Source organism: Talpa europaea (genome assembly GCF_964194135.1).
Source record: "Talpa europaea genome assembly, chromosome: 9".
NCBI lineage: Eukaryota > Metazoa > Chordata > Mammalia > Eulipotyphla > Talpidae > Talpa > Talpa europaea.
In genome coordinates this window covers 58089950-58112017 of record NC_140076.1, presented here as the reverse complement: position 1 = coordinate 58112017, position 22068 = coordinate 58089950, and the positions used below count along the sequence as shown (strand labels likewise).

The window sequence follows — 22068 nt, the reverse complement described above, 5'->3', positions numbered from 1 at the left end:
AATACTAAATTAACCTCATTCCTTTTGTAATTGTTACCCTCATAATAATTTCACTGAAAAAAATCCAAGAATATCAAGAGGGACCCCTTCCCCACCTCACCCCCCAATGGTACTGACAAATCTTTTAAGTGTTTTATAATGTTAATTATAAATCATAGGATCTAACAACTGTGTGAAAGTTTTCCAGGGTTCTTTCGAGAATGTTCTGTCCCCCTGAACCAAATAAGATAATGGTAGAACCATTATTATTATCTCCCTTGAACAGATGAGGATATTGAGATCAAAAAGGTTGTTTCTTGCCTCAGGCTATGTAGAATTGCCAGTCCAACATTCGTCTCCCTGAATCCCCTCTCACTCCAAGGTAAAGAGTAAATGTTGAGTGCTTGTTGAGTACTTGGGTTTGCACAGGTACTAGAATAGACACTTTATTTTTTTTAATAATAAATTTTATTTTTATATTCCCCATGCAATTGCAACCCCCTTATTTTGACCCCAATCCCTCCCCTCCCGCCCCCTAACCCCCATAGAGTGTCTCTGGTTCACAGTTTTTTGTTGATTTTGATTTTCACTTTCTTATAGTTAGAATAGACACTTTCCATGTTACTTTGTCTATTGTTTTCAACCTTCTCCATGTTACTTTGTTTATTGTTTTCAACCTTTCTATGAATTGGCATTACCATCCCCATTTTATATTAGTTTGCTCAAAGAGGCTAAGTGCCTGCTGAAGGGCACATGATGACAAAGGCCATCTTCAAAGGATTCAGACTCTAAAACATATAAATTTTTTTTTGTATATGTGTTTATGTATATCTGTATATGTGTGTGTACATGTACATATGGTAGAGAGTCTTCCATGTTATTTCTGTCTACCCACCCATCCACACACATGCAGACACAATTGTTACTAAAACTGCTAGTATGAAAACATACCTCCAGTTCCCATCAATGATAAGAATGGCCTCCAGGGATGCTGGATTATAAATTCATCTGCCACACTGTATGCAGTAGGGACTTCAAAAGTAGCACATCTGGAAAAGCTTCAGTGTTATTCCTCATCTTTCAAACCTTCATTATCCTCCCTACTTACATGAAACAAGAGAAATCCTACCATGAGAAAATGGGTGCAAACCAAGAGCCATTCTCAAATTCCTAGCAGTGGCGTGAGTAGCCAGAGTAAGGGGTAAGAAGCAAAGCAACAGGAGAAGAATCCCAGCTTTTGAATTCCTAGCTTCATATTCTTGGGTCCTTACTTCCTCACTGTCGATTAGCTTCCTCACCTATAGAAATGAAGATAAGGATGGCATGTACCTTATGGGAATTGATTGTGATGGTAGAAATCAATGAGTTAAGGAAATGTGCTTAGAACTGTATCTGGCCCACATTAATAATAACTGACATGACTCTGTGCCAGTAGAAAACAATACATAGTAGATCGGTAATTTTCTTACCCCAGAACCAGATTTTATCTTTGTCCGGATCGTTCTGTGGGTTAACCTACAGAGCACAGTCCCAACACCCATCTTTGGGTGCCCCTTCCTAACTTCTTATTTTCTTATTTATGTGGGGAAAAGGAGATGTGGTTAATTACTACCCTATCTCACCTGAACAATAAGTCCTTAAAGAAGGCATGTACAAGTAAAAACTACATAGTAGTATATTCTCAAGTACATGTACAAAGGAAACTCACTCTTTTTTTTAATAAGTTTTTTTTTTTTTAAGATTTTATCTACTTTTGTGTAGAAGAGCTAGGGTATAGGCCAGAGGTGCAAGGGGTGAGAGGATTCACCAGAGACAGAGTGGGGAGCAGAACAGATTGATTGAAATACACTGCTGAGGGGAGCAGCAGCAGTGAGACAGGAGAGGTCTACTGTGCCATGTGGGTAGCTCCCTGGCTAGGGAACAAACTCAGGCCATTGCAGCGATAGCACTGAGACTTACCCCTAGGCCACCAGGGAGGCCAGGGAAACTCACTCTGTAAAGGAACTTTTGCATCTCTTCACCAGTTTAGTCATATTTCCACTGTAACATTTCCAGCAATGTACTGTAATTATCTCCTCTGTCTTCCTTCCCTGACCATGGCTCCTTAACAGCAAAAGAGGTGTTGTGTTTTGTTTGTTTGTTTTTTTCAGATTTATTTATTTATTCAAGAACTGGGGCACAGGCCAGGTGCGTGGGAGGGTAAGGGGATTCACCAGAGACAGAGTGGGGAACAGAACAGGCAGACTGACGAAATACGCTGCTGAGGGGAGCAACAGCATGGCAAGAGAGGTCCGCTGTGCCATGTGGGACCCTCACCAGCCGGCAGGGATCGAACCAGCACTGCAGAGGCCACGGACAGCCTCACAACATGGTGCTCAACTGCCTGTGCACCAGGGGAGGCCACGAAGTGTTGTGTTTAATGTTACATTCCCAGCATTCCCAGTACATAGAAGAATGTTTTTGACAATAGTAACTTTTGTTACCTGAATTATTGAGTAGTGTGAGAATAAGTGAATGGATGCATGGTTAATTCTTCTAAGTAATAAGCATCCCTGCATTTTGTGTCAATCTGAATTTTTGTACTTTAGGTTCTCTCAAAGCAAGAGAGTTGATAGGGTTATTGGTCAGTAGGGCATAGCATTATGTAACCCATCTAATTACCATTCACAATTCTTATGTTTATTTTGCGAGTCAAATCATTCATTAATAATAATATATGCTAAGCGTTTTTAATTTTAATGGTCAGGCTCATACTGATTGGAAAAGAAAGTATGCCTTGTGTTCTTCTATAGATATTGTATATTATTTTCAAAGTAAGGGTCCAGTGGACATGTAAGATTTCAAATATATAGCTCAAAGTGTTAGCAGTCATAATTATTGGATTCATATGAAAGCATTTAAGAAGAATTCTTGAGTATTAGAAAAAACATCAAGTCAACCACTGATTTTGTGCTGGAAGGAATTGTACACATCATCCAAACAGATACCTCACTACTGTGAATAAAAAAAAGTGAGGTGCAGTAAAGTGAATGACTTGTTCAAGGTCACACAGCTCCTCAATGACTGAGCTGGCTCTGACTTCAGGACCCCATATTCTAACCCAGTGGCTTTTTGGACTCCGGGGCCAGGATTCTTTAGTGATGTTGATTCTAGAAGTTGGAAGACTGGCCCTGTACATCCAAACCAACCTGGCAAGGGTGTGATTTCTGAAACACCATGTTGGGGTTGATCTGGGCTGGCAGCCAGTAAAAGAAGAGCCTGTAGTTCACACTAATGCTCTTGGATGTATATAGTCTATTTACGTGCCGTTTAACTTTGAAGGTGTGAGAGAAACGCAGGTCTGCTGCTCCAGAGAAGCAACCTCATAGGGGCACCCACATACTTGCAAAGCCTTCCCAAAGTCCCTTTGAAGTTTTTAAACATCTGAACTCTCAAATTTTAAACTTCAATAAATTGTATCAAAGGTTTGATAGAACTGAGTTGTTAATAGCAATGATTATTTTTTCCTCATTGTGTATACAGAAGAATAGTTGGTCATTTTAAACTATATGATGTGATAGCCTACATGGTATTTGAACGAGTCTAACTTTTCCTCTTTTTCATTCCTGCACCCAGATTCAAAAGATTCCAAGGAGAAGAATAAAATGGAAATCCTCTACATACTGGTGCCAAGTGTTGCTATACCCCTAGCCATTGCCTTGCTCTTCTTCTTCATTTGTGTCTGCCGCAATAATCAGAAGTCATCATCACCGCCTGTCCAGAGGCAGCCCAAACACGTCAGAGGTCAAAATGTAGAGATGTCGATGTTGAACGCATATAAACCCAAGGTAAAGTGAGCGGTTTAGAGCTATAATTATGCTATAGGCTTCAGGTTAAAGCAAAACTTACAACTCCCCAAGGTTGGAAATCAAATGACTCTGTTTTATAAGTGTGAGAGTTCATTTGTAGCATAACCATGTATCTCTCACTTTGTTCAAAGCAAATTGAACTTACTTTCATCGGTAAGTCCACTTCAGCATGGAGTCGGTTATATCACTGCCTTACAGTGGCATTAGGGTTGGAAGAAATCCTTAGGAAATTACCTCTGTTAGCCTACCGGGTTCATAAAGTGAGCTTCTTTTCAAGATTTCGAAAAGGAAAAAACCATATTCTTACAGGCAAACTGAAAGAGATCAACAGAGAGAGAGAAATTCAACTTTGTTCACTAACTTCATTGTCAAAATATCCTTTTTATTGCCCAGTAACATATATATACTTATCACTACTCTACTATACACTTAAAAATGGTGAATTTTATGTTGTGTTTTTATTTAAAAAAAAATACTTTTTATGCCTAATCTAAATCCCTTTATCTTTGGTTTTAAACATATGTTATGAGAAATATTGTCCTTCCTACAATGCTCTTTTATGGTTAACACATCTCAGCTTTCTCTTTATACTAAATCAACCCACTTTCTTTTAGTTTTTCCTCTGCATCTTTCAGTGTTTGGGTTGCTCCAGGTCCTGGCACAGAACTCAGGGTCACTGGCCCTTACCTTAAATGGAGCACATGCACAACATCTTACAGCTGAAATACAACAGAGCCTTTCTTTCCAGAAAGCCAACACCTCAAGCCCAGGCCTCTCAGCAAAGAGATTTCATTTAAAAATTTTTGGATTTTTGCTTCCCAAAGACTATCTTTTCTTCTTGTTCCAACTCCTAGAAACATTCATTTATTCATTCAGTAAATATTTGTCTTTTCTGTGGGCTAGTGATCATATTATTCTTCTGATCCTCATTAAGAGGAGATGCATTACTTTTAATAAAATCTTAGAAAAAATTGCCTTCACACTCAAATTAACTAATCTTTTTGCCCAATGTAGAATAATTGGGATGGATTTTTTTTTTTTTTTTGCTTTGTTGGAATTTTTTTTCTAATTTAAAAAGTCTTAAGATATGTTTCTATTGTTTGTACCATTTGCTAGTATAGTTTTTGGATTTCTTAAATGCTAAATTCCTTTTTTAAATATTCTGAGTCAAGCAAAACTACTGTTCCATGAGTATGAATTTTTTCCTTAAAAAAGCCTAAGACCCTGCTGGGTCATATGGTAGCTCCATTTTTAGTAGACTGAGAAACCTCCGGACAGCTTCCCATAGTGGTTGGAACAGTTTGTACTCCCACCAGCAATGTAGGAGAGTTCCTTTTTCACCACATCCTCACCAACATTTGTTATTACTAGTTTTTTTAATATGTGCCATTCTTACTGGTTTAAGGTGGTATCTCAATGTGGTTTTGATTTGCATTTCCCTGATGATAAGGGATTTGAACATTTTTTCATATGCTTGTTAGCCATTTACATTTCCTCTTTGGAATTTACCCAAAGGACACAAAAACATTGATTCAAAAGAACACCTGCATCCCTATGTTTATTGCAGCACTATTTATAATAGGTAAAACCTGGAAACAATCTAAATGCCCAAAAATAGATGACTGGATCAAGAAGATGTGATATATATACATAATGGAATATTATTCAGCAATCAAAAAAGATAAACTCATGCCATTCGCAGCAAAATGGATGGAACTAGAAGGAATTATGCTCAGTGAAATAAGCCAGAAGGAAAAAGAAAAATATCGGATGGCTTCACTTATAGCAGGAATATAGGGGAACCAAATAATACATCAGTGTAAAAAATAATAACAGTACAAAACACAACAAAGCAAAACCAGACAATTATAAATCAGAGACATACTGCAGGGGAGGAAGAGGGAGAGGGACCAGAGGGAGGGAGGGAGGAGCAGAGGGGACTGAGATGACGGTGCGCGGGAGCATTGGGGAAGGAAACTCTATGGGGACTACACCTGAGGGGGTGGGGGGAAGCAAATATTGTTTGAAAATGAACAACAATGTAAAAAAAGTTTTTTTTAAAGATTTATTTCTTTTTATACAAGAGCTGGGGTATAGTCAGAAGCATGGGAGGGTGAGAGAATTCACCAGAGCCAGAGCGGGGAACAGAACAGGCAGACTGATGAAATACACTGCTGAGGGGAGCAGCGGGCACAGCAGGAGAGGTCTGTCGCGCCATGTGGGACCCTCGCTGGTGGCCGGGGATCGAACCAGTGCTGCTGAGGCTGCGGGCAGCTTCGAAGCCCAGCACTCAACCGCTGCACCACCAGGGGAGGCCCAAAAAAATTTTTTTAATTAAAAAAAAAAAACCTAAGACCCTGAAGACCACAAAGTTTGAAGTGGCTTGGGTGTTGAGAAGGTGGAAGTAGGGATACAATTCTTTTGACATCCTAGCTTCTAGCAAGCCAATGCCTTATATGATAGCATCTCATGTAGTATACACTTACCTTTCAAAGGTTGTAGAAAAAAAGAGAGGTTAATATTATTACACATTTAGGAAGTAACACCTGGTTGACCACTTTCATATCCTATGACTTCAAACTTTTTGTGCTATAGTCTGTTCTGAGGATCTTTCCCTGTTGTTTCAGTTATTAAATTTTGAGAAGCCAGAACTCTGGGTGGGAGAGAAACCTAGTTCCATTTGGTTCTAGCAGTTACTATGCAGAGGCTGCAATCCCAGAGGGGTGGTATCCTCATTGCTATGATAGGAACCATGGGCGAGTCATTTCCATAAGGGAGAAGGATGAGTAGGTCTGCCTTAGCCTGCATTCAATCTCATTTTATTGGAAGTTTGTTTTGCAACACGTGCTATCCAAGAGGCACGATGTGTTGGATATATTCAGTCTTCCAAAAAAAAGAAGCTCAGAGAGTTTTTTTGCATAGAGAAAGCACAAACTGTCAAGAACTACCCCAGGAACTTTTACGTTCATTATCTCACACCTGTGTTGTAGGGTAGGTATTATTATCATTATTATGTAGTCAGGAAACTCAAGCAATCTTGCCCAAGGTCAAATAACTAGTAGTTAGAAGGGATAAAATGTAAATATAGGAATTCTCAATCCCAGCACTTACACTTGCCACCTCCCAAGATAACTTTTTCTCAGAACAAATAAAGCTGGGAAGGGGGTGTAGGAGATTGAGCAAACAACTCAATGTGACTCCAGTTGGTGTGTTTCAGCTGAGCACTGACCTCAAGTATCACTGAGCCTGTGACAAATCCTCAAGAGGCCCCTCTCCCCCCGCCCCCCATTACCAGTCACCAGCCTGAATGATGCAGTCCTAGTCCTGCAGGAACGTGTAAAATGAGGCCAGAGCAATAATAGTCCTCTATCCTCTATGGTCATAGAGATAAATGCAAAGAATACTGGGATAAATTTTCCAAAGAGTCAGTGAAGTAAACATTGTTTTCATTATTTCTGGATCATTTCTGATGTGTGCCTTGTAGAATTTCCCAGTGTCAAGATTTCTCCAAAGCGAAGCTTAGGATTTAGACTTAAACAGCTCACATGCAATTCTGAGCCAGAATGGAAGTAGGAATGGCTCAAGTGTATTTGACTAAATTGAGAAGGGGAAAGAAAACAACAAAAACAAATGCTAACTTTTTTCTTTTCTTGTTCTCCTAAGGGATTTGGCTCCAATCAAATTGGAGTTATTCACTTGTTTGTTTTGGTTCTACTGAGTGCCTTTCCTGGAAAAAGCACAAAGGACTTTGTAGATCTTAACGAAAATTTCTAAATGTAAACAGTCAATCTCTAAAACTGCTTTGCAAGGTCACTGACACATAAATATTACATGTACCTATAAAATTTAAAAGGAAGGGACACACATAAGAAAGAGAGAAAAAAGTCCTGAAAACAAACATCCTACAAGTACAAAATCAAAAAGTATTTGGAGGCTGGGATGAAAAAGGAATAAGAATGAAAGTTGGTCTTTTGGACCAATTTTAAAAAAGAGATTCTGGAGTTCTTATTTGTCCAAATGAATGTGCCCTCCGGGGCTTCAACTATCTATTCCCATCTCTCTCCACTTGCTGGGCTGCTAAAATGACCCCAAGGGTGGGATTAAGAAGAAGAAACCCATCTGGGAGATTAGATCCACCCTCTTCAAAGAGAACAATAGGCAGTTGCAGACTTTGACAGCAGGACCTGGCTGGAGTCCCCAGAGAGGATGTTGTAGTAGGAAGTTAAACTGTTTAATGAAGTACACGTTTCCTTCTGATCTGAGAGTGAAAGAAGCAGTAGACCAGAGAGGCAGCTTAACCTGAGCCTTGATGTCAGAAATGGAGATTCTCCTCCTGATACCACCTCTGACTGCCCCATGGCCTTGAGAAGTCTAACATCCACTTTCTCTACTGTTGAGAAAGAAGTAGACTGTTCATGTAACATGCTGCTTGTTTATTTTTCTTTTATTTTGTTCAGCAAAAGATTTCAAGTCATACAGTTGCATTAGGTAATCACCTATCTCTTCCAGTACTAGAATCCTCTGATGAGTACTCTACTGATGCATGAGCTAAGCAGGATTCTTCTCTATTGCATAACAAATTTTACAATCTGAGTGGGTGTTTTTTAAAAGTGCTGTGGAAAATGAACCTTCTCCAAAAGCCTGGTGACTCTAACTTCCCTTCCTCTGATTGTTTTCCATTGCTTCTTCCCCCAAACCCCCACAAACCATCCTATGTCTCAAAAACATAGTCGTCTTTAAGGGGGCAAAGATAAGGAATTTGTTCCTGGGGAGTTAGAAGGAGAGCAGAGTCTCCCATCCAGCAAAGGGTGAGCCTATTTGTTTATACCTATATGACTCACCTTTGTGGTTTTGAGGGAAGCAGAGAGGTTAAGAGTGGAGGAATTGAGAATGAGGGACAGGGTGAGTGGGGCAGGCTACAGCCTAAGCCTCATAGGTGTGTGGGTCAAATTTCTGTAGCCCCTGACTGATATAAAGAGCATTTGAGGGAAAGCAGGATTTGCCTCAATTTCTGAAGTTGGTAACTCTATTTTATTTCTCAGTTTACCCTCATCTCTTGCCAGCTTCTGTTTCTTTTCTTCCAGGAATTTCATCTCTCCTTTTCCTTTACAGCCAGTATAAATGTACTGACACTTGATTATATTCTCCATTTTGCCAGCAATAGGCTTCCATCTAAAAATCCCTGCTGTGATCTGGCTACCCTTTTGGAACCCCAGTCCTTATTCAATGTCACTACACTTGGTGCTAAAACATCCTCATTCATTTTTCCACTCATTCCTTCAAGCTATGGCTTTTGAGCTCATCATTCTATTGTTATGTCCCCCAAGGGAATCAACAGTGATGTAATTTAATCCAGTGACCTTTCCAAGTCTTCATCCCCTTTAACTTCTCTGGAGCATTTATATTCTTAGCCACCATCTTGAAATACTTTTTCTCTTGGCTTTTCTCCTATCTCCTCCTGTTTTCTTTACTAGCGCTCCTCTGTCATTCCCAAAATTGAAGCATCCTATAATGTTTGTCGCCCTTTTCCCCTCCTCTCTCACTCATGCTGATTTCATTCTCTGGCATCACTTTAGCTCCCACATGATATAATGGTTCCCCAGCTTGGAGGGGCCATTCTCAGACTATAAAATTCTTCATCCCAGCACCCAAAAGTCCAAGATAGTCTCTGGACCTAACTTAGCTTTCTAGACATTTTTTTTCTTAGTCAATTTCTGCAGGGTGGTATGATATACTTCAAATAGCAAGCATTTAGAAGCAGAGAGATATGATTACAAATCTTGGCACTGATATTTTCTGGCCATAAGATCTTAAGTTCTCTGAATCTTTCTGTTCTCACCAGGATAAAAATAGTAGTTGAAAGAGATATTTTTGATAATTCAAGAAACTGTCTGGCACTTCACAGGTACTCAATAACTCGAAGTTATTATTATTTTTGGTTACAGAGTATGACCAACCACAAACCTTTTTATCAGCTACCAAATGCTGTGAGTAGGATAACGTGGGTTGCAAAGCAACTATAGGATTCAGTGACCCAGAGCATTAATTGGGATGGGGGCAGAGGAAAGGGAATCACAGCAAAAATTAACTCTTTGGACAGTTCTGGTATTCCTTGTGCCCATCCAGTTGCCATAAGTTCCCCTACCTCATACCCTATTCACATCATGTATAAAATCCATCAGGTTGGAGAGCATCTGATGTTGACTGTTGGGAGAATGGATAATCAGAATCTCAGCTTAAATTTATGTAAAAATTTTACTTTTGGGGAGAAATAGTATTGTAAGTATGTAATATCATAAATGGCTCTTATGAATAAGCTAAAATACTTCACATGCATTATTTTAGCAGAATCTTTTTGAGTCTGATTGGGGAGCAGGGGGGTGAAAAAATTGAAACTTGAGATTGAGTTTGCATAAAGGCACAAAGCTAGTAAGTAGCAGAGCTGAAACTTGAACCTGAGTCTGCCCAGGTCCATAGATTAAGTGCTTTCCCATTTCACTCTACAGCCTTCATTTTCAGGCTAAATTACCTGAGCCCAAGTTATGAACACTTTGTGGCTCAAGCTGACATTAAAATTACTGGCATCTCTTCTGCCTATTTCCAGACAGAATAGAACCTTTCCCATTGATGTTATAAAGTAACTCTACCACAGAATCAACCCTGGTCATGACCAAACTTCAAACTGACTCTCAGAGAGTTACATTATAGAGAAAGAACTGCTTCTGAAGTTAAATCCTTTCCAGAGAAGTGCAACTAAACGTAGCAAATGTGGCAAATTCTTGGTTGAAATTCCCTCTAGAATTTGATTGCATAAGCCAGAAGTCACTTAGTTACACTGTAGTCTTTGAAACTATTCATAACCTCCTAAAATAAAATAATAGTAGCCTTTAAGTTTTTTAAAGTGTAATCATTTTTATTTATGAGTGGAGTCAATTGTTTCACAATTCTAACAAGTGTTTACCTAAGGTCCAATAAAATGTACCAAAAAAGGAAAAATAGGCTTTAGAATTAAGCAGATTCAAGTCCAGATACCAAGAGATCTCAATTTCATATATTCTCTGGGGCTCTCATGACCAGCTCAGGTAAAGGCTGCTGTTAACAGGTATTTATCCCAGTCTGTCAATGGGGACAACAGAGAATCAACCAGAGTAAGGCAGAGATGAGAGACCAGAAAACCATTACACCTTGATTTTCCACTTTTACATCAATGGATTTCATGCTTTTATTATTGGAGAACCCTTTGAGAATCAAATGAAAACTGCCATTTTCATCCCAGAAAGATGCTCCAACTTTGGAGTCAGACATAGTTGAATTTGAATCTTGCCATCATCACTTAATCATTTTACTTCTTTAGGGAAGGTGCTTAACAACTGAATGCCTTAGTTTCTTCATCCATAAAATGGGGGCATCATATTGTGATTTCACAGGATTATTGTGAGGGTTAAATGAATTGGTGCACTAGGAACTTAGCAGACCAGGGTGCAGTGTAGTCATTAGAAAGACTCTGGAGTCTGAATTTACAACCAGCGAGCCATAGGATCACTTAACTACTCTGTGAAATGGGAATAATAGTCATAAATACCAATTTCATGAAGTTATTTTGAGGATGAAATGAGTTAACATAAATAAAGTGCTTATAGCCAAACACATAAGCACTCTGAAAAAAATCATAGCGATTATTATGATCTCAGTGTCTAGCACATGGCAAGTATTCAATACATGGGAGCTATTATTAGGCTCATATTACAAACGTTTAGAATATGTCTTCCATTCTCACAGTTCTTAACTGGTTCCTCATATTATTCTGTAGGTATAGTCTCTGATATACAGTACATATAGCATCAATTAAAATATATCCCACACTATTGGTTGCACATGAAAATAGAATAAATACTACCATGGTCCAAGCTGTAGAGTAATTTGTATTTCAAAACCTTGAATCTTGCTAAGACAGTAGCCATGCAGTATATTAAATACCAGTCAATGATTCTTACATTTCCCAAGCCGCTCTGAAGCAGTGTTATTTTCTCTGCCTTGTGCAAGTCAGAATTGCTAAATTAGATTCTTTAGGTACACTGTGGTCATTCATCATCAAGGAGCAGGGACCCAGCTCACTAACACACAAGATTCTCAAATTTTGTTCACTAGCAATCCATGCAACGTTGATGAGGGAAAAAGTGACAGAGACAAAAACAATGCTATCCAAGGATCTAGTTTTATATAGTGGTTTTTCTTAAACTTGCAGTTTCCAGAACCTACCCTGATGGTGAGGACTTACTATAATTGTCTGATCCAGAAAGGCATACTCATTTATTCCAATACTTCTCAAAGTGAGGCCTCCAGTCTTGGAGAGTCCTCATCTCCTGGAAATCAAAAACTCTGGGAGTTGGCCTACCAATCTGTTTTATAAGCTCTTCTAGGGGTTTCCACTGCCAGCTGTAGCATAGACAATGCTGATCAGTACTTGAGATTCAGAGAGCATGTTAAGTCCCCAAGGAGTACAGACCTCAGGAAAAACTGTGCATCCAAAAAGAAAAAGGGCCAGGTAATATCCTCCTATTACTCAAAATACCCCTGAAATTTCAATAAGTTGAGGATCTACCTCATTGAAACTCTGATGGGACTGAGGACAAATGCTACTGCAGAGAATCTGCTCTTCTGCAGACACTTATATTCAACTAGAATAATAAATGCATGTAGCAAAAAAGATCTATAAGAAAGCAGCAGCCTTGGGGCATTAGGGCATGGGAAATGAACCGGGGAAGGGCTGAAGGGACTTCGTGGGGAGCTTTGGGGTTAATTGAATAAACATGAATTCAGTCCTTTTTCGGCGCCTGCTATTGGACTCATCTTTCTGTTCCTTCCTGGGCTCCTGTTCCCTCTGTGCATCTATTTCCAGTTGGGCTGAAAAACAGAACAATTGTACCCTGTGGAGGATAGAGGCAAAAAGTCACATAGTGAGATCCACTGACACAAAAGTTAGTGGCAATCACAAAACCTCAGCTCCTTTCCTATGGCAAAGTGAGCAGGAAATGCAGGTTAATAGTAAACTGAGCCACCCAGAGGAGTCATTTCACAGGTTTAATCACCTAAGATACAACTTCCCAAAGGTGGAAGGAGATGAAGTTACTGTGTCTGCTTTCCTTATCCATCTGCCACCTACATAATTACAATTTTTAAAAGCTCTCCCCATGGTCCATCACTTTCATATCTTATGCTAGTAGATCTACAAAGGTCACATGTTCCCAAGTAGTATTCATCACTCAGTGAAGAAGCCACTACCACGGCCTGGCCTCTCTGTCAGCAGTTTAGACAGTCCTACCAAACTCACGTCTGACTCACATCTAAAATGTTCATTTTCCTTCTGTGAAACTTTTGTTTAAATTCGAATGCAGTTGCTCTTCAAATACTTCTAAGAGAAGGAGGACAATCAGATTTTAGAATAATGTATCAATTTCTACATCAACTTTGATTTTTTTTCCCTCCACCCCCAAATTATATAATTTTTTAAACCTCACTGAGGCAGATGTGTGTTTACTTTGAGAAGTAAAAATGTTAACATTTCAACTGAAAGGCTGTTTCAGTTTTAAGGTACTTAATTGCCTTACAGCACATAATAAACCGAACCCATCTTGTCATTCAACTAATGGAGGGGGTGATAAAGAGATAGCTGCCCAGGACCCTATTCATTCCAGTTTGCCTTTGTCCTTGGTTTACTTTGGCACTGTGCCTCACGTGTATTTTACACTTCCTTACATTTTGTACATCCCTGTATGACAAATACTTGTCAAACAAAAACTAAACAGATTTATAACCCCTTAACTTGATGTGAGCCAAAATTGAACTGCCAAAACTTTATGACTTCATTTTCTTTCATAGTTTTCCACTACATTGGTTCAAACAGACAAACTCCGCTTGAGGTCAAGCAGAGGTCATTTCACTTTCATTACTAAAATATAATTTACAATATACCAGACCTAAACAAGTTTAGCCTAAAGGGTTTGTATAATGTAAACCATCTGTTCCTCAACAATACAGCTAATTTCCTGCCCTCACCGTACAGTCTACTGACTGCTTCTTAAGGGCTTTTATGATATTTTAACTAGTTCAGGATTTATGTAAAATTTGAAAATGAGTCTATAGTTAAGACTCATTTGTACCAAGTAACTTGAGCATTTGAAAAATGCAAATCACTGTGTAAATTGTTCCCCTGAAACCAAGCTCTAAGCAGTTTTTTCTAGATACTTCTATGCTGGCTGCTGCACAGGTGTTCCAAGGAAAGATTTTATGAAATCTGCTTTAGTTGCTTTCTGTGCTGCTTTTCCCAAGCAGATCCCTAAATTCAGTTATGACTAGCTCTGATAAACTATTCCTTCCTTCTGTAGACTGGATTGGAGTTGGGAGAATATGCTTATGGCCACCAGGTATTGGTGAGCAATGACAAGACACACTTTGGTTCAAAATGTAGCCTTTTCATGTGTCTGCATAGAAAGAACAATCACAATTCCACCAAGTGACCACACACTGAAGGCTGATATCACAAATATGCAAGGTGTCAGCCTCCGCCCCCACCCCTCCGCCCACCCCACTGAACCTCCAGAGACAGTCTGTGTCAAACTGGGATTGGGGGCCAGCAGGCTTCTCTGGTTTCAAAAAGTGTGGTGTGGCCCAAGCAAAAGGCCTTGCACATGCAAGTGAAATTCTTTTGGCTCTGTTAAAAAATTCTTGATATTTTCTCTAAGCCTCTTACTTTATCAGTAAAATGGCAAGAGTATGGATTCTTACAAAGGCGAAGAGAACTAATTTGCTTACCTCAGTGTGGGGGAATGTAGCCAGACTTCTTAGCCTATGAAGCCCCAGGGACTATGTATCAGGCTCGTGCCAAGGTTCTGTCCACTCCCTCCCCAGAAGCTTGGCCTAAATGCTTTCTTTCCCATCTGCCACCATCCACTCTTTCACATGGGTCCTTGCTCCCCTCTCTCTCCATCTGCACCTCCCAGAATCCTCAAGAAGCAGGTCACTGGTCACTCAATTTCCCACCCACCCTCAGCCTCCAAAACCACTTTTTTGGACCTTTTGTAAGAATTGTTGTTACAAACTAACAATTACATGAGATCAGAGAAAGCTTAACAGGAGAAAACTTAACACAATTTTTTTTTACGATGGAGGGAACTACAGAAGACAGTCTAGAACTACTTAAGGCTGTAAATAGTTCTAAATAATTGGTATTTACTACTTAATTACTGGAGTCCTTAATAAGGATAATAGAGATTTAAAGAGCATTTATTAGGTGAAAATTACTTTTATACTTTATTGCATCTGATCCCTGCTGTGACTATGGAAGCTAGATATTATATTATTTCATGAATTTGGAAACAGAGGTCCAAAAAGTTGAGAAACCCACCCAAGGTCAGTGAGCTAAAACATAGGGCCTACCCCACAGGGTTGTTGTGCTACACAAATTAGTTAATATTTGTTCAGTGCTTAGAACAGTGCCTGGCACATAGTAAGTGGTATATGTTTTAACTATCATTAATAGAAAGCAGCAGGTCCAAGATACAAATTCAGATTTTTATGAGTACAAAACTCACATGGTTTGAATTAGCCTACACTGCCTATGGGTTAGTTTTAGCAGGCGGAGGTGGGGTGAAGCCAGCAAGCAGTGGCCCTACCTCCATATTCTATCCCTCCAACATCCCTTGGGTTTAGTTCCTAATTTCTATTTCCCCTCCAAAGAAATTTATTTCTCAGTGTCATATCTTTCTCTATCACCAAAAGTCTGAGGAGGCTGTTTAGGTCAAAAAGTAAGCAATACCCACTGTGCCATTCAATGACACATGAATTGCATTCATTAACATCACTAGGAAAAGTTCTGCTGAAATTCCTAATCATGCACCAAAATTCATTTTGGTGTATTATGGCTACAAAAGGAAAATTATCAGAATGTTGCAAGGAAATAAAGAGGGTTAGTTCAAATGGTTACTCCTCCCATCACCTGTATCCTGTTCTCCCACAGGAACTCCATAACTCCTATAGGAACCACACTCTAATATACAAAAGGAAAAGTAGTGGATGGAGCTATGATTGTAGAGGAAATTTCCTGAATTAACCAGATGGAATGTTGATTATATACTTGTTTAAGTTATTTATTTATTTTTATTGTTAATCTATTCACTTGATTCAAAAATGTAAAATTATGAAATAACATGAAATGATGCCCCCGAACCTCCCTCCTCCTCCTTGTTCTTACCTCCAGTAACCACTGCTGTTTCCTGAGTGTCCTTTCAGAGTTTCTTTATGTGTATATGTATATAAATAAATATGAATATATCTATTCTTTTTCTTCTCTTTCACACAAAAGCAGTATATAGCACTAACTGTTCTTTTGCTTTTTATTTATAACTTAGCAGTAAAATTTTGGAAATGTTTCCATATCAATAAGTAGCATCATCATTTGTTCCTGTAACTATATACTATTCATTTACAAGCTTTACCAAAATTTATTTAATCAGTTACCCTTAGGTGGACAGTTAGGTCATTTCTAATTTTTTTTCTATAACAAATAATACTATAATAAATAAGGCTGGAGTAATAAGCTTTCATTTACTGAATATTTAAAACAATGCATTACCATTACGTAGCAGAAATAAATTATAAGATGTTTCCAAATACAAACTCCATAAAATCTGCTTTAGTGAATAAATGAGACCTAGTTAAAATTATTAATATTATTTTTACAAAGAATTAATGTTTCAAAATTCTCAATTGCATTTTGTCCTTTTAAGTGGATATTTTGCTGCATTTATTTACACTTATAATTAGGTGAGTGGGAATTTTGCCCTAGAAAATATCAGCCTGGAATAGAGTTCATGATGGCTTCTAAATTAGTAGAGTGTAGATTAGGGAAATCTTTTACTTAATTTCTAAACTATTGTTTTAAAACTGTCCAGAGAGCTTTCCATTCCACATGTATTTGCAACATTGTCAACTTAAATTGAAATACTCAGAGTAGTAGGATTTAAAGTGCAGGATTTTTTTTAAAAAAGTTGTTTTACTTAATTTTTTTAAAAGATTTTATTTATTTTTTAATGGAACTTCTTTTATTAATCCTTTTATTAAGATAATATTTATAAGGAACTTGTTTTTATTTATTTATTTTTTTGAAGATTTATTTATTTATTTATACAAGCACTGGGAACAGTCAGAAGCTCAGGAGGGTGAGAGAATTCACCAGAGCCAGAGCGGGGAACAGAACAGCCAGACCGACGAAATACACTGCTGAGGGGAGCAGCGGGCGCGGCAGGAGAGGTCTGTTGCTCCATATCGGACCCTTGCCGGTAGCCAGGGATCGAACTGGTGCTGCAGAGGCTGCGGGCAGCTTCGCAGCCCAGTGCTCAACCACTGTGCCACCAGGGGAGGCCCGATTTTATTTATTTTTATATAAGAACTGGAGTATAGGTCAGATGCGCGGGAGGGTGAGAGGATTCACCAGAGACCGAGCGGGGAGCAGAATAGGCAGACAGACGAAAATGCACTGCTGAGGGGAGCAGCGGGTAAGACAGGAGAGGTCTGCTGCACCATGCTATACCCATGGTGTGGGTATCTCCCTAGCCAGCTGGGAATCAAATCCACGCTGCAGAGGCTGTGGACAGCTTCACAGTGCTGCTCTCAACCTGCTGCACCACCGGGGAGACCCAGGATTTTTTTTTTTTTAAATCATATGTGATGTAAAATTATATTGATTTTATTACTTTCCCTTAACAAATTAGACTAAGTGCTAAACTTGAGGTGAACTTCAAAAATAGGCAAGACATTATAGACACTACCTAGAATCAACAACACAGTAATATTTATTTTCATTGTGAGCTGGGTCTTTCTCTTCTCTGTGTTAAGGTCAGTAAACATTCAACATGCAAAGCTGTACGGAAGGGCAATGCCTCCTTTCAAAAAATTGAAATCTGATTAAAAGAACAAAATATATCCATAAAAAGAACCACAATAGGGCCTTCCCTGGTGGCGCAGGCAGTTAGCGCCGCACTGTGAAGTGTCTGCAGCCTCTGCAGCGTTGGTTCAATCCCGGCCGGCAGGTGAGAATCCCACATGGCACAACACATCCCTCCTGTCTTGCCCGCTGCTCCCCTCAGCAGTGCTTTCAGTCCATCTGCCTGTTCTGTTCCCTGCTATGTCTCTGGTGAATCCTCTCACCCTCCCATGCATCTGGCCTGTACCCCAGTTCTTGTATAAATAAATAAATAAACCTTAAAAAAAACCCACAAAAGCAAGGTGATGATAGCTAAATGTTAAATAGCACTTAACCATGCGCCAGACACCAGGCTGGTACTTGAAGATGTTAACTTATTAAAAATTCACAGCAACTCTATGAGATAGATATAATTATCATCAGTTATTATTCTCCCATTTCATACATAGGTGAAGGAATTGAGGCAGAGGGTGATTAAATATTGTACCCAGAATGGGCAGACCACACTGCTGCCAAGTGGAGAAGGCAGTGTTCAAATCTGGATTGTCTGGCTGTTGAGTCAGACATATAATATAACCAACCATGCATGTAACCAGACATCACGTGACCTCTTGCATGAGGTGGTCTTAAAGCAGAACTCCAAAAGAGGCAGAGACCATAGTGGTCAGGGAGTGTTTCAGAGGAAGCAAGGATGAGGCAAATAGAGCGGCCCATCATCCAAACTTCCTACCTCGACTGGAGACTGTGTAGTGGTTTCTCTGATGTTTAGTGGGATAACTATCCTAAGAACATGAGCGCACTGGAGGAACAATGATATTCGGTGAGAAAGTGCATGGTGTTTGGAGATGTCTAATGAAGACCTGTTTAACTAAAGTGATGCTTTCAAGTAGAGGAATAGCAAGGATAGACAGGTTAGGACTGAATCCAAATACCCTTCAAGTGCATGACTAAAAAGCAAGGCTGTATCCTCTGCAGCATGTCTACAGCAATGCATCTTACAATCTAACAGTCACTGAAATCCCCTGGGATCTTGTTAAATTGCACGCTCTGATTTCATAGGTCTGAAGTTGGTACAAGAATCTGCATTTGTAGTAAGCTTTGCATGATGCTGATATTCCTGTTCCCAGGACCAGACTTTGAGTGATAAGACTCTAGGAAACAACAAGAAACCATGGGTGGAAGCAGAGGTGTGGGTGGGGGGTTAAGGGGAGCATGGAGCTACAGACAAGAAGTTACCTATGGAATCTTCTGCAATGGCAGCCAGCAAATGTAAAGACTTATAAACCTACAATATATATATTTTTTAATCTGATGTCTAGAAAGTTTCTTTATATGCCCCACTCCTCCTTTCAGATGCCAACATGTCTTACCTTAAGAAATGTCTTTAGGGCCTCCCTTGGTGGCGCAGGCAGTTGAGCGCTGCACTGTGAAGCTGTCCATAGCCTCTGCAGTGCAGGTTCGATCCTGGCCGGCCGGCGAGGGTCCCACATGGCACGGAGACCTCTCCTACCTCGCCCGCTGCTCCCCTCAGCAGTGTATTTCGTTAGTCTGACCATTCTGTTCCCTGCTCTGTCTCTGGTGAATCCTTTCACCCTCCCCCACATCTGGTCTGTACCCCTGTTCTTGTGTAAATGAATAAATAAATCTCAAAAAAAAAGAAAAAGAAATGTCTTTAAACCACACTTTTCCTGTCTTTCATACAGAGCAAGGCTAAAGAGCTGCCTCTTTCTGCTGTACGTTTTATGGAAGAATTGGGTGAATGTGCATTTGGAAAAATCTATAAGGGCCATCTCTATCTCCCAGGCATGGACCATGCCCAGTTGGTTGCTATAAAGACCTTGAAAGACTTTAACAACCCCCAGCAATGGACAGAATTTCAACAGGAAGCCTCCCTGATGGCTGAACTACACCACCCCAATATTGTCTGCCTTTTAGGAGCTGTCACCCAGGAACAGCCTGTGTGTATGCTTTTTGAGTATATGAATCAGGGGGATCTCCATGAGTTCCTCATCATGCGATCCCCACATTCTGATGTTGGCTGTAGCAGTGATGAAGATGGGACTGTAAAATCCAGCCTGGATCATGGAGATTTTCTACATATTGCAATTCAAATTGCAGCTGGCATGGACTACCTGTCTAGTCACTTCTTTGTCCATAAGGACCTTGCAGCTCGAAATATTTTGATTGGAGAGCAACTTCATGTCAAGATTTCAGACCTTGGGATTTCCAGAGAAATATATTCGGCTGATTACTACAGGGTGCAGAGTAAGTCTTTGCTGCCCATTCGCTGGATGCCCCCTGAAGCCATCATGTATGGCAAATTCTCTTCTGATTCAGATATCTGGTCCTTTGGGGTTGTCTTGTGGGAGATTTTCAGTTTTGGACTCCAACCATATTATGGATTTAGTAACCAGGAAGTGATCGAAATGGTGAGAAAACGACAACTGTTACCATGCTCTGAAGATTGCCCACCCAGAATGTATAGCCTTATGACAGAGTGCTGGAATGAGATTCCTTCCAGGAGACCAAGATTTAAAGATATCCATGTCCGACTTCGGTCCTGGGAGGGACTCTCAAGTCACACGAGCTCAACTACTCCTTCAGGAGGAAATGCCACCACACAGACAACCTCCCTTAGTGCCAGCCCCGTGAGTAATCTCAGTAACCCCAGATATCCTAATTATATGTTCCCCAGCCAGGGTATTACACCACAGGGCCAGATTGCTGGTTTCATTGGCCCACCGATACCTCAGAACCAGCGATTCATCCCCATCAATGGCTACCCAATACCTCCTGGATATGCAGCATTTCCAGCTGCCCACTATCAGCCAACAGGTCCTCCCAGAGTGATTCAGCACTGCCCGCCTCCCAAGAGTCGGTCCCCAAGCAGCGCCAGTGGGTCAACTAGCACTGGTCATGTGACAAGCTTGCCCTCATCAGGATCCAATCAGGAAGCAAATATTCCTTTACTACCACACATGTCGATTCCAAACCATCCTGGTGGAATGGGTATCACCGTTTTTGGCAACAAATCTCAAAAACCCTACAAAATAGACTCAAAGCAACCATCTTTGCTAGGAGATTCCAATATTCATGGACACACCGAATCTATGATTTCTGCAGAACTGTAAATTGCATGACTTTTGTAAATGTGGTATACAGGAAAAACTAGAAAGCCGTAGAAAAGATTTATATTCAAATATTTTTATTAAAGTAAGGTTCTCATTTAGCAGACATTACAACAAGTATCTTCTGTGAAGTTTAACTGTGTCTTATCAAGCAAGGCAGACACCAGCCAGGAAAAAAAAAAAAAAAAAACATTGTGTGATTTACACTCCATCAGGGTGCATAACATGGCATTGGGATTGGTACATCTGGTTTCAAGTACTGAGAACTGCAAACCGGTGAAGAGGAAAAGAACCTTGTATTTTAATATCAAACCAAAAAGGAAGGTCAAATGGTGCTTTGTGTATTCACCCCCAGTCGCCATGACTGGCCTCTTCCCCATAATGTATATACCGCAGCATTTGTCTACCTGCTGTCTTTTCTTCGGGACAGATGTTCAGGAATTATATTGATTCAGTAGACTCTATGCATGTTTGTATGGAAGCGATTTTCATAATCAATGAGGAAACTTTAGGCCAAATTTGGAAATGAGCCATAAGACAAATATAAGAGTTCCCTGAAGCCTTTTACACAATGGGGATCCTTTGGGAAGGTGCAAAATGTGTGCCTTTGTGGATCTCCTCTGTTGATCATGGCCTTTTCTACAGTGTGTTTACACAAATGCTTGGAATAATATATGGCATCGAAGAAGGCTAGATATGGATACTGGAATTGTGGGTAATAGTTCACTTTGTTGCATTAGGAAAAAGGCACCAAAGGAAGCACAGTCAGGAAAAAGGCCCCTCAACATAAATCAGCATCCATGGGAGAGAAACAAGGGTTCCCATGGGGATAGCCTCACAGGCTGGAGATTGGGAGGTCTGCAGACGATCATATCAATGCTTGCAACCTTCTGCCTATGAGTTGTCCAATGGGTAGGGTCCTCATCATCAGTTGACTCTAAGGAGGTAGAAAACTCTACAACACTAGTATCTAGTTAATCTGACGTTTCCCTCATGTTTTTTTTCTCATCCAAAATGCTCGCAGATTTTATTCTAGCACCACGAGTTATAACAATTTATTCATAGAGTTAGTTGGAATCCAAAGACTATGAATTCTATTTTGTGAAATATTTCAGTATTTTTTTAATAAGTA

The 22068-nt window shown here is 39.9% G+C and overlaps 1 protein-coding gene across 1 annotated transcript in view; it reads left to right on the top strand.

Annotated features, from left to right (window-relative positions):
- Positions 1–20939, top strand: part of ROR1 (receptor tyrosine kinase like orphan receptor 1) — a gene marked incomplete at both ends in the record, with an annotated part of 381045 nt that extends 360106 nt beyond the window's left edge. Inside the window, 2 exons of the mRNA XM_084242691.1 lie at positions 3595–3806; positions 19512–20939. Of these exons, the coding sequence (XP_084098817.1) occupies positions 3595–3806; positions 19512–20939 (1640 nt within the window). The remainder of the gene's footprint in view (positions 1–3594; positions 3807–19511) is intronic.
- Between the last annotated feature and the right edge of the window lie 1129 nt (positions 20940–22068).